This window comes from Euleptes europaea, chromosome 9 (assembly GCF_029931775.1).
Source record: "Euleptes europaea isolate rEulEur1 chromosome 9, rEulEur1.hap1, whole genome shotgun sequence".
Taxonomy (NCBI): domain Eukaryota; kingdom Metazoa; phylum Chordata; class Lepidosauria; order Squamata; family Sphaerodactylidae; genus Euleptes; species Euleptes europaea.
The window spans coordinates 25121035-25133706 of NC_079320.1; the positions used below are offsets into that span (position 1 = coordinate 25121035).

The following is a 12672-nucleotide window of genomic DNA, read 5'->3' on the forward strand; positions in this document are numbered from 1 at the left end:
GGTAAAACAAAGAAAGGAACTGATACACACTTTCTTTCAGCCAGTCAACCATATTGCCTGGAGTAATCCTACCCCTCCATTTTTTTCCCAGCCTCTTCTGCTTACACAAATAACACATTTGAAAAATAAGTTGAGTATAGTAAGAGAAAATGCAGGGGTGCTAGGAGAGAAATAAATCAGATAGTGTAAGTCATTCATTTGTATCATTCCATTAATACTGCTGCGGTGATTGAGAAATCATTGATGTCCACTACAATCAATGGAAGCAGTTGATCCTATCCACACGATTAACATGAATTTGAAATAAGAACATGCTCTTTTGCCAGTCTGAGCTGTCATATTTCATCATGTGACGTCATTTATGAATAACTGATCATGTGTCCATGTTCATGATAGCTTGTGTAGGTTTTCTCAAGCACACTGATGCTTCCATTTTTAGTGCCTCCAAGTTGATGTGTGCTGAACAGCCCTCTTGGCACAGTCATTAAATAGTTTACAGGCAATCAACTAGGCTGTCTCCCTTTGAGGCAAAAGTCCACAAGAATTTACCAGGCAATTCTCCGCATCCTGGATTTCAAAACTAGCAGCTCAACACCCCATTCTACTCTGGAAGCATCCAGGAACAGCTTGGTTTATCTCTCAGCCCAAAATTTGCTAGCAGTAAACTGAGATGCATAGAAAACATTTGGTATGTTATATGAAGAGGTCACCCTTCTGATCAAAACACTCAATCAATCTGTGAAGCTAAGCAACATAGACTACTGTACTATCCCTGCCTATCTTCAAGGTTAACATCTTTCTTGGAAAAGATTGTTCATATCCCCCACCATCTACTCAGCAGCTTACAAAATTTAGCAATCCTTCTTTGGCAGGGCACTGTTTCTGATTGACATGACAGCCTTGAATTGTTAAGCAGGTAAAGTTAACAGGTTACGACATTCACAATAACTTTTTCCCTCCAGATATCTTTTGCTTGTTATGGAGTCCTCATTTAATATCCAAGAATGGGTTGATTGAAATGTCCATCAGCAAAGCACTGCTTTGTGTTGTACACCACATAGTACATATCATTTATTTTACAATCATATGGGGGAACCTACCCACCACTGATGCAGACAACTTGTTGAGAAGTCACAGGTCATACATCTAGCAGGGTCAATTTCAAACGTCATTGGCGTTGTGCTTTCCACAAAGATTTGGCACCACTGGCAGAATGACACTGAATAATTAAGACATCCCAGCTGCCTTGGCATTCCTCTCCAGGGCAGACTTGTCATTTAGTCTAAGATGATGCTTATTCCTGCCACAGTTGTCATTTCCGTCATTCTGCTCCTATTTGCTATCCTTATGTTCCACAATGCTGCAATGCACTCAGTACATAGGGTCCATGGCCTTGGTTGGTTACAGGATCTGCATCATCAGATCTTCTGGCACACGTGAAGTCTGGCTTTTGAAGAGTAGGTGGCATCTTTCCAGATTTTGCAAGACAGCCCTTTGGCACAGTCACATCGCTGGAAAATCTCCAAGCCGTGGGATCCTTTCTTGCGCTGTTTGGTGCACACCTCCCCCTGGTGCAAGACAGGCTTACAGATTTTGGTCCAGAAATGACGGGCACAGCAGAACCCCTCGGTGCAATCGGAGGACCTTAAGCAGGGGTCTCCTTCATGACCTAAAAATAAAAGAGGAAACCACAGTAATACCACAGATTTAAAAAAGCAATGGATTAAACAGATCTACCAAAAACACACACAACAACAACAACAACCCAGTGCCACAGCACAATCGTGAAAACAACTACAAGCATGTGTGTGTGTTAAGTGCTGTCAAGTCGCTTCCGACTCATGGTGACCCTATGAATGAAAGTCCTCCAAAATGTCCTGTCTTTGACAGCCTTGCTCAGATCTTGCAAATTGAAGGCTGTGGCTTCCTTTATTGAGTCAGTCCATCTCTTGTTGGATCTTCCTCTTTTCCTGCTGCCCTCAACTTTTCCTAGCATTCTGGTCTTTTCCAGTGACTCTTGTCGTCTCATGGAGTGACCAAAATACGATAGCCTCAGTTTAGTCATTTTAGCTTCTAGGGTCAGTTCAGGCTTGATTTGATCTATAACCCACTGATTTGTTTTTTTGGCAGTCCACGGAATCCGTAAGACTCTCCTCCAACACCACATTTCAAAGGAATCTATTTTCTTCCTATCAGCTTTCTTCACTGTCCAGCTTTCACACCCATACATAGTAATAGGGAATACGATGGCATGAATTAATCTAGTCTTGGTGGCCAGTGACACATCCTTACACTTCAAAAACTACAAGCATACCTCGGAGATATTCCGGGTTCAGATCCAGACCACCGCAATAAAGCAAGTCTTCAGTGTGAAATAGCATTATGTCTATAAAAATATACTGTAATAATAATGGGAAAGTTTGGAATATCATGAGGATTACCAAAATGTGACACAGAGACACAAAGTGAGCACATGCTGTTGGGAAAGTGATGTTGATAGACTTGCTTGAAAACGCAATATTTGCAAAGCACGATAAAATGAGGTATGCCTGTACCTGCCACCCATGAAAAATATATACCAAGGGAGGAGGGGGTTCCCTTTGGCCTCTCAAAAAGGCTATGTTGGAAATCATGGGATATGCATGTACAAAAGCCATGTCGGGTGGGGGCTGGATAAGGAGGAGGACTGGATGTAACTGAATGAAAATGCTTGCTGGATCCAACCCATTCCTTTCTATTTACCTCCCTTAAGCCAGAGTGGGTCATTTCAGCCAGGTTTTGGAATTCCCTATCCAGGAAGCCTTGACATCCCCCTCTGCTGCCATTCTAAAGACTGGTTCTCTTTCTGGAGAACCTTTTAAAAGCGCTCAACCCAGTTTTGTAATTTTATTGTATAGTGAGGAGGGGAAGGTGATTGTAAGCTGCTTTGAGACTCCTTAAAGTTAGAGAAAAGCGGTGTATAAAAGCCATCTCTTCTTCTACTACTACTTTATCTGCTACTTTACTTACTGCACTTACAAGTGTTTTTGATGCATTTGGAATACAATCTCTTATATTGCAAGCTGGTTTTAATATATTTATATTGAAGGTTTTGAAATATTTTAGACTAGGGCTGCCAGCTCTGAATTGGTAAGTACCTGGAGATTTTGGAAGTGGGGCCTGAGGAGGGTGGGGTTTGGGGAGCGGAGGGACTTTAGTGGGGTATAATGCCTTAGAATCCTCCTTCCAAAGTGGTCATTTTCTCCACGTGGTCATTTTCTCTCTGTCGCCTGAAGACCTGTTGTAATAGTGGATCTCCAGCCACCACCTGGAGGCTGGCAACCCTATTTTAGACTGCTGTGGACATTTGAAAAAAATTGCTTATGTCTGGTTTATACTATTGTTTCTAAGTCACCCTGAGCACTCTGGTTAAGAGTGGGACACAGACAGAAAGAAGGAATGAATTAACTGACTTTCTAAAAGCATTGTTATACACTTTGCAGAGAAACGCACTCTCTTTTCAGAAGACAATCATAGTACATGAGACTGATAATCCGGTCCTACCTTTGATGTGGGTCAACTTGGACTGCCCTTTCCCTAGATTTTGCCAGCCCAAGTCCTTGCTGGGATAATGATTATTTTTCTTGTTGCGGGGTACTTCCAGGGCTGGGATATGTGGCGTGAGAATGCTTTCGGTCACTGGTATGCAGATACCTAGGATGATAAGTAAAATAAGAAAAGATAGAAAGAACAGTGTGGTGGTGGGCATATTATCCACTAAGAAGGAGTCTGCTGAAAGGAAACAAACAGTTAGGAGACCATTCCATATTTGATTTCAATAAATCTTAATGCCAGGTTTAAGCTGGGCCAATGTTACTATTCCTGGGTTGTAAAGGGGAAGGGGAAATGAGACTGAGACAGATGTCTGCAGCCACCTAGTCAACAAGTGGCTGAAAAGAAGTTTGAACCGGGTACTTGCAGGCTCATAGCTCATAGTTATAGTACCATCCTAAGCACAGTGGTCTCAGGAAAATGTAACTCTGCTGAAGACTGCACAGTTAGATATGTAGTTCTCACTGAGGGGGTATTGTTTCTGGGTTGTACCATTTCAGACTGCAGGTGGGGACCTCACATTATTGAATGGTCCTCCACATAAAACAACCTCCCACCTTCACAGAAACTAAAAAGAAGCCTAGCCTTCTCCTTGACATGTAGTGGAATATATGTACAGAGTTAAATAGAGTGGTGAAGAATTACGTTGGGTCCAGCTAATTTTTTCACTCAATCTCACAGAATTCTCCTCCATACTACATCCCCTGTACCACATGGTTTTTGTCCATGCAGATCTTGTAATCCCCAACATAGCCCTTTGGGTGCTCAAAGGGCACCCTTCTTCTTTTTCACAAACAGAAAAGCTGATTGGATCCAACTGATTGAATCATGTGGGTCCTCCACGTGCAGGCTGTTCAACCAGTGCAGCCCAGATTCAGGTTTCTAACCTCACTGAGAAATAGGCATTATTAGGGTTGCCAGGTCCCTCTTTGCCACCGGCAGGAAGTTTTTGGGGCAGAGCCTGAGGAGGGTGAGGTTTGGGGAGGGGAGGGACTTCAATGCCGTAGAGTCCAGTTGCCAAAGCGGCCATTTTCTCCAGGCGAACTGATCTCTATCGGCTAGAGATCAGTTGTAATAGCAGGAGATCTCCAGCTAGTACCTGGAGGCTGGCAGCCCTAAGGCATTAGTCACTGTGAAATACCAACTAGTTTGGGAAATTCCTGGAGATTTGGGAGTAGAAGCTGAGGAGGGCGAGGTTTGGTGTGAGCAGCAGCTGGTGTGACATCATTTCTGGGGGACACCCATAAGTGATGTCAGTCCTCTCTAGGTTTTACCATAAAGTTTATGGCGATTCCTAGAGAGGCAAAAAAGTGATGCTGCCATGCCATCACCAACCGCTGTCATCCATGTCCCTGCCCTCCCCTATGTCTTCTGCTGGTTGCCAGGCCATGCCTATGAAGGCAGGAGAAGGCAGATGCAATTCCAGGAGATCTCCAGTCCCTACATGAAGGCTGGCATCCCTAACAGCAAGCAGCTTTATGATACACAAAAGGTTAATGACTGGCTCAGCATGAAATCCAGAATGGGAAGGCCTTAATCTCCACTTGTTCATTTTCAACCCAGCAAACGGTCACTGTTAAATCCTATTCACTAAATTAAGCAAAAGAACCCCCCCTCCTTTTTTTTGCTCTATGCTGCAGCAGCCTGAGTGTTGATTATTACATGTAAAATAAATGAACCATTTCAGATGTTTCTAGCAATTAGGGCTGCTACTTGTATATCAAATTTCAGCATTCTAGCTAGTGTGAAGAAAGCATAACCATTCACAAGTGTGCTTTATGTCCTCTCCCTCAACTGGTGAGACAGATGTACAAATGCTTTCCCTTGAGACTTTTTTTTTTAACCAATCAGGATGTCTGGGATTACATGCATGTCCATTTTAACTTTCTGGATTATGAGAAAGTATTTTGATGTATGCTTTATACTCGCCTTTTGAGTGAGTAATATAACACTCTCCCATCAGACGACTGCTTGGATTCCTAAAATATTTTCACCTGATCTCCCCTCCTGCAGCAGACCTACAACTCCTCCCAGCTATTCCTGGTAGGGTTGCACGCTCCAGGTTGGGAATTACCTAGAGATTTTGGGGGTGGAGCCTGAGGAGGGCAGGGTTTGGAGAGGGGAGGGACTTCAATGCCATAGAGTCCAATTGCCAAGGCAGCTGTTTTCTCCAGGGGAACTAATCTCTGTCACCTGGATATCAGTTGTAATAGTGAGAGATATCCAGCCTACAGGTGGAAACCAGGTGGAAACCCTAATTCCTGGTGTCCCTCATTCCCAGGAGCAGCATTTTGGATTGCAGTGGGAGAGGAGACACCAGGAAATTGTCCTTTGAAGAGAGACCTCTTCTGTTTCTGGAATATTTAGCTTGGGTCCAATCCTACAGGTGTAGCAGATTTCAACTTTCTGAGTGGTGTGGAATTACCTTAATAGTTTTGGAATACATTTTTAATTCTCTGTTTTGTAGGACAGTCACAAAGTTCCTATCCCGTTTTGAGGGAAAGACATATTGTCATGTTCCCTCATTTATGTAGTGATCAGGATGTCTCATACTTTCTTGTCACTATTGTGAGAGTCCCCCTGAATGAACCAGCCAGTGGGTAATGCCAAAATGTGTTGTTGTTGTTGTTTTTTAAAAAATGATATAATAAAATGCCTCTCCTCCTCTGATCTAGGTTTGATTAAGTTGATGCCTTGATTCCTCGTATTTTTCTTCTTCTGACTGGGCAATTCGGAATAAGTACTTAATGAAATGAAATGCCACTGAAATGCAGTTTGCCATTTATGTATGTGTGTTTTTTAAAGCAAGGCAGCAACTCACATACCATTGTTGCAACGGTTTCCAGGGCAGCACATGCCATCTCTGTGACAACGCCTCTTTTTCCTCCTACAAATCATGCAGGCAGAAGTAGCTTGATGGGGACTATGGCAGTATTTCCCCACTTCACATTCCTTGTCATTGGTGCAAGGGTAAGCCTAGAGGAAAAGAAAGGGGAAATGTTATTAGCTAATACCTTGCCAATTACAAAAAAAAAAAAGGAAAGGAAAGGGGGAAAAAGGTACAGTCAAGCGGATCTGTCAGACTTTTCAGATAGGAAATGTTTGACACTCCAAATCCTGGATTTAGTAGGCAGTTACTGCCTCTAACAGCACAATCCTATACACAGTTACAGCAATCTAAACCCATTGAAATGAATGCACTTAGACTGGAGTAATTCTGCATAGGATTGCATTGTTAGCACTGGTGAATTTTATTAAAAGGTAAAGTAAAGGTCCCCTGTGCAAGCACCGGGTCATTCCTGACCCATGGGGTGTCGTCACATCCCAACGCTTTCTAGGGAGACCTTGTTCTCGGGGTGGTTTGCCAGTGTCTTCCCCACTCATCTTCCCTTTACCCCCAGCAAGCTGGGTACTCCTTTTACTGACCTCGGAAGGATGGAAGGCTGAGTCAACCTTGAGCCGGCTACCTGAAACCGACTTCCGTTGGGATCGAACTCAGGTCGTGAGCAGAGCTTTTGACTGCAGTACTGCAGTTTACCACTCTGCACCACGGGGCTCTTGGTGAATTTTATTAGTGCTTATTAAATTACCCTTTCAATTGTTTAGCAAATATATGTTATAATCCTATTAATTCATTCAAGACTTTCACCACACACATTTTAAAATTATGAGTTAATCCTTATAATTTTAAACTGAAGAAGTTAGTAAAACACTCAGAAAGACCATTGCATGAAACAAAACATTTTCTGGGGGGAAATGTTGACATTTTGAAGCTATTTTCCCGAAAGGTCTATATTTAGTTGCCATTTTAAGTGCTTTTTTTGAAAGGGTTTTGTATACCAATAGCCTGAGGTTCAGAGGATATAAAATAAACATCAAAATATTATGCTGGTCATGCTCCAAAGAACGTGTTGTACATTCTTACATGCTGAATAGCTATCAGTCACAAGCAGCATATGTAAGATCATTGCATGAGGCAAAAACAAACGATATGGCGGTCCCAGCAAGAGGTTTTCAAGTTAAATGAGGAGCAGAGATGGTTTGGCATTGCCTGCCTCTGCAGTCTTCCTTCGTGGCCTCCCATCCATGTGCCGATTCTGCTTAACTTCCAGGATCTGATAAGATTGGGATATACCATGCTGCCTTCCCTCCCGAGAATTGTATAGGCCTTTTTACAAATTCACTCACAGTGTTCTGGGTCATGGCCTTGGACCACCTTTCATAAAGCATAATTTTGACAACATTTTTATTTGACTGTCTCAAGGGTTTCCAGCAGGTGACCTATGAGCTGCTGTTGTAGAATGTGCATCCCCTAAAAAACCCAGAAAAAACATCAAGAAAAGATCTGCTCAAGGCCTCTGGAAATCAAAACAGTCCCCCGCAAACCCCCCCCCCAGGATTGCTCTCTGTGCTGCTTAGCCGATAACTTCATTTCTGGTGCTCTTCCTACTCCATGTTCTTTGTGTTTTTTTGCAGGGATGGCGACAAAACAAAGCTAAACAATATGTCAGGATGGTGGGGGGTGTATCTTGGGTTATTTTTCCATTACTCAGAAATAACTCTCATTAAAAAAAAAAAAAAAGTTTGGTGACCTGAAATCTATGTGCTGCATTTCACCCCACTCCCCCCCCGCCCCCCAAGGAGCTCACAGTGACAAACATGATTTTCCCTTCCCCATTTTATCCTCACAACAACCCTGTGAGGTAGGCTGGACTAAGAGAGTATGACTGGTCTGTGAGCTTCATGATTCTGTTCAAGTAGGGATGGGGGTGGGGGTGGCGGCAGCAGAGAGATAAGAGATGAGGTCTATCACTGTGATCCAGCTACTCCACTGTTTTGTGTTCACTCCATTGATTATCTGAACACCTTGAATGACTTGTGGGATCCTTCCTAGAAAGTAAATTGAGAACAGGGAAAGCAAACGTTTCCTATGACAATTTAAAAGAATGTTTCCATCCATAGCTGGATGTTTAAAACAATGCTGAACACAAATAGACTTCTCTGTTAATAATCAGTTAAGCTCCAGAGTTTCTGCTCCTCGGAATCTGGAGATAGCAATGTCTTTTGCCTTTAAAAAAAGAAATCCTCTTAATATTCTCACATAAATCTTTCCTCCAGCTGAAGACCCATGGTTTGGCAAAACATTATAAAGTTGAAACACTTCTCTGAATTTATAGCAACCCCTTTGATCTCACAAACTTGGCACAAGAGAACCCTCTAGCTTGTGAGAATCCTGGTGGGGCGCTTCTTAGTTTTAGTAGAGCAGGAAACCCTACTGGGGTGTGTAGACAACGTTCGGAACAATCTTCTCAAAACGTACACAAGGAAGGGCTTTCATGTATTATCTAAACATTGTTGCTTTCCTCACTTTAATATTTGCAGCTTCTTTAAGATTCTCTTTTTGAGAGAAAGAGAGGAAAAGAAAGACTTCTGCTTTCCATTCCAGGCTTTTATCAGTATGCGCTGTTCTGTGGCCTTATCATTTCTTTTTACAGGGTGGAGTTTGGTCAATATTCCAACAATCTGCCTGGAGAGATTGAATATAAGGGAACCAGCTGTTCTTTGGTTCTGCCTTGAACTACTGGGAATAACTTCATCTCTGAGATACAGTTTTCCTGTGTCTTATGAAGTGTCTTGGTATTAGCATGCAGCAGAAGAAACCAGTCCATAAATCATGGTAAAGCCATCCAAATATATAAATCATACCAAAGTTATTCTTTCCCCCCACATAGCTATAAATTAGCGAGCTGCCCTGTTGTCCTCTACTGATCACGTAATCAATATTAATCTGTGTAAGCACAGGAAAAGAGGCTCTTCTTGAAACAAATCACAATTTGAATTAACAGCTGGATTTTGTACAAAGACATGCTGCGCAGAGTCCAGAAAATGGCAGCACCTGCCCAACAATCCTCTGATCCAGTGGTTTTTTAAGACTCCAATAACACAGAGAGAAGGGTCACAAGATGTGCAAATTTCTGTACACAGGTGGATTTGCTGCACTAGGTAAGGAGGTGTTCACAGTACCTGGCCACACTTTATAAGATCTTACACCTTGAAGGTAGTTTCAGAAGGTTGTTATGTTGGTCTGTTTGCCAGTAGGTCAGTACTGTTAGTCAACCAAATGGCTATATTTGAGTCCAGCAGCACCTTAGAGATGAATAAAGATTTTTGGTGTATGAGCTTTCAAGAGTCAAAGCTTCCTTCATGGTATCTGACAAAGGGAGGTTTGACTCTTGAAAGTACATAACCCCAAATCTTGTAAGTCTTTAAGGTGCTACTGGACTCGAATCTAGCTGCTACACCTTGAAAAAGCCCTAAAGCCCAAGCAAACCTTTCCAACACTACTGTGTTTTATTCACCACATGGCTTCAGTAGGTGAGGATAAATTAATGTGATGTTTGTGTGACTATGTAACTGTCCTGGAGCCTCAGGCTGAGGTGCCATTAAACAAGGAACCAATTAAATCATAGTACTATCATTTGCACAGAGAGTTGGCATGGCACAATGGCACAATGGTTAGAATCAGGACTGAAGCCTGAAAAAACTGGGTTCAAATTTCCATTCAGTCATGCAGGGGAGGGGAAAAATGACCACCCCCTGGCCTTCCCCAGCTGTGCTCCCTCAAAGGAGTCTGCCTGCCCCAGAGGGTTGCCAGGTCCCTCTTTGTCACTGGTGGGAGGTTTTGTGGAGCAGAGCCTGAGGAGAGTGGGGTTTGGGGAGGGACTTCAGTGCTATAGAGTCCAATTGCCAAAGCAGCCATTTTCTCTAGGGGAGCTGATCTCTATTGGCTGGAGATCAGTTGCACTAGCAGGAGATCTCCAGCTAGTACCTAGAGGTTGGCAACCCTACTGCCCCACCACCTGGCCCACTCCAGCCCTCCTCCCTTAAAGGAGGGACGGAGAGGCAACCTGCCTGTCCAGCAGGCCAGGCATAGCCTCCCCACTCACTGTGTGAGGCAAGGCCGGGGTTCATATGGCCCTTCTACAGATTCTCTTTGCTGGTACAGTCCAAATAGGGGATGGAGGCCTTCAACCTAACCCACCTCACAGACATGTTGTTGTGGAGGGAGAACTACGCAATAAGTCACTTTGGGTCTTCATTAGGGGGGAAAGCGGGATATAAATAAAATACATACAACAAACATAGAATTTCCTGCTCTGCCCCCGCCTCCCACTCCCATTCAGCCAACCATGTTTATCTCCTGTCAAGTCAAAAACTGTGCCATTTCAAGAATCTCTTGGGATTGATATTAATGCTTACTTGCTGAGATTTTGATTCCCCATGATTTTGGCCAGCCTCAGATCTCAAGTTTGCCTAAGTAGAGATGATAAACATTTGATCCATGAAAAGCCTTTCCTACCCCCAACACGTATTTACTGCACTGTCTTTCTGGCCAGAGGGATAAAATGTAGCATGATGTATGAATTCACCCTGAATCCACTTTTATGTGGATATGTCTTGTTTCACTAAAACTATTTATGGTTTGAAGTATGTTGCAAGCACTCTGTGTGTTAGAGCAAGGGAGAAAGGGCTACAACATCTGATTGTTTTAAAATAGAGTAAGATGCAAAGTAAAAGCTCTCAGGAAGTCTCTGGGGAGTGTTTCTCTCATTCTGTGCCATGGCATGTGGAGTTCTTGATTTTTTTTTCTGCAAGGAACACACAGTGTGCCAGCCAAGTCATAAAGAAGCCTGAATGTTCGACGTACAAAGAGCCTCCCAAAATAGTGCCTTCGTTGTAATACCAAGAGCTCTGAATGAATCATAAGTATGCTCAAGGGAGATTATAAAGTCAGAAGGAAAAGCCAGAAGTTTTGGATTCAACCAACAGTCAGCCTGCAGTAAAATTAACCAACCTATTTCCTATTTTCAGATACTAGCAATAACATCACTAGGATTTGTTGGAGAAGCTCTTCGTACAACTGAAAAGCTTTTATATTACCCAATCTTGTAACCCTCAACTATAGAACCTGCTTTCCCTCTCACAAATATCTTTTTACCCTCCAAAATTTGGTCTTCCACATATATTTCCAAAATGTGCATGCCATGTGACCTGAATGGAAAAGGAAAATCAGCTATTGAGAGCATTTTTGTAATGTCAAGTATATCCTGGGTACAATCGTAAGGGCGCTATCCTGGGAATAAGCCACATTGAGTAACATGAGACTTTCTTCTGAGTAGACCAGCTTAAAATTTCTCCTCAGGCCATCTATGTAATTCTAAAATTACATCATCACTCTCTTGCCATCCCATACTACTCTTTCACCGCCATTGTCAATTTTCATTTATAAAAGGTCACCTTTCTCAGAGAAGCAAAATGGGTTAGGGGCACTAACTATGGGTTGGGAAATACCTGGAGCCTGAGGAGGGCAGGGTTTGGGGAGGGTCTTCAGTGGGGTACAATGCCATAGAGTCCACCTTCCAAAGCGGCCATTTTCTCCAGGTAAATGATCTCTGTCCAGTGTCCACTGGAGATCAGTTGTAATTCCAGGATATCTCCAGCAACCACATGGAGGTTGGCATCCCTAAAAATGGATTGTAGGGCAGGAGTGACCATAAGGACTGATATCACTGACGAGTGTATTTGATCTCTGATCAGAAGATATGATTTGGAACCTGGTAGCATTTTAAATGTGCCTGTGGAGAGACCCAGCATGGTGCCGTGGCTAGAATGTTAGATTAAAGTTCGAATTTCCACTCTGCCATGGAAGCTCATTGGGTGGACCTGGTCCAGTCACACATTCTCAGTCTACTCTACCTCACAAGATTGTTGTTAGGATAAAATGGAAGAATGGGGAACCATGTAAGCAGCTTTGGTTCTCCGTTGAGGAGAAAGGCGGGATAAATGAATTAATAAAATAAGATGGATTCCTTGGATGAAGATGCCCAGAGCTTATGTACTATGTAACAGTAATGGGATTCTGGGATTTTGTTTGCTGCGATATCAGGATGTTGGGAATGGACAGTGAGAGGGAAGGCAGGAGGAAACAGTTTAGGGTTAAATGGGAAGGAAAGTCATCCTCATTTCAAAGCTCTTCTTCTCATTTCAGGGGTCTTTGGAAGAGGTGGGCCCAGAAATGTA

At 43.0% G+C, this 12672-nt stretch overlaps 1 protein-coding gene across 1 annotated transcript in view; it reads right to left on the reverse strand.

Moving 5' to 3' along the window:
* Positions 1 to 1115: 1115 nt before the first annotated feature.
* DKK2 (dickkopf WNT signaling pathway inhibitor 2) overlaps positions 1116 to 12672 on the reverse strand; it is a 75013-nt gene continuing 63456 nt past the window's right edge. The window contains exons 2-4 of the mRNA XM_056855020.1: positions 6417 to 6567; positions 3544 to 3693; positions 1116 to 1669 (exon numbers count right to left, since the gene is read on the reverse strand). Of these exons, the coding sequence (XP_056710998.1) occupies positions 1419 to 1669; positions 3544 to 3693; positions 6417 to 6567 (552 nt within the window). The 3' untranslated portion in view covers positions 1116 to 1418. The remainder of the gene's footprint in view (positions 1670 to 3543; positions 3694 to 6416; positions 6568 to 12672) is intronic.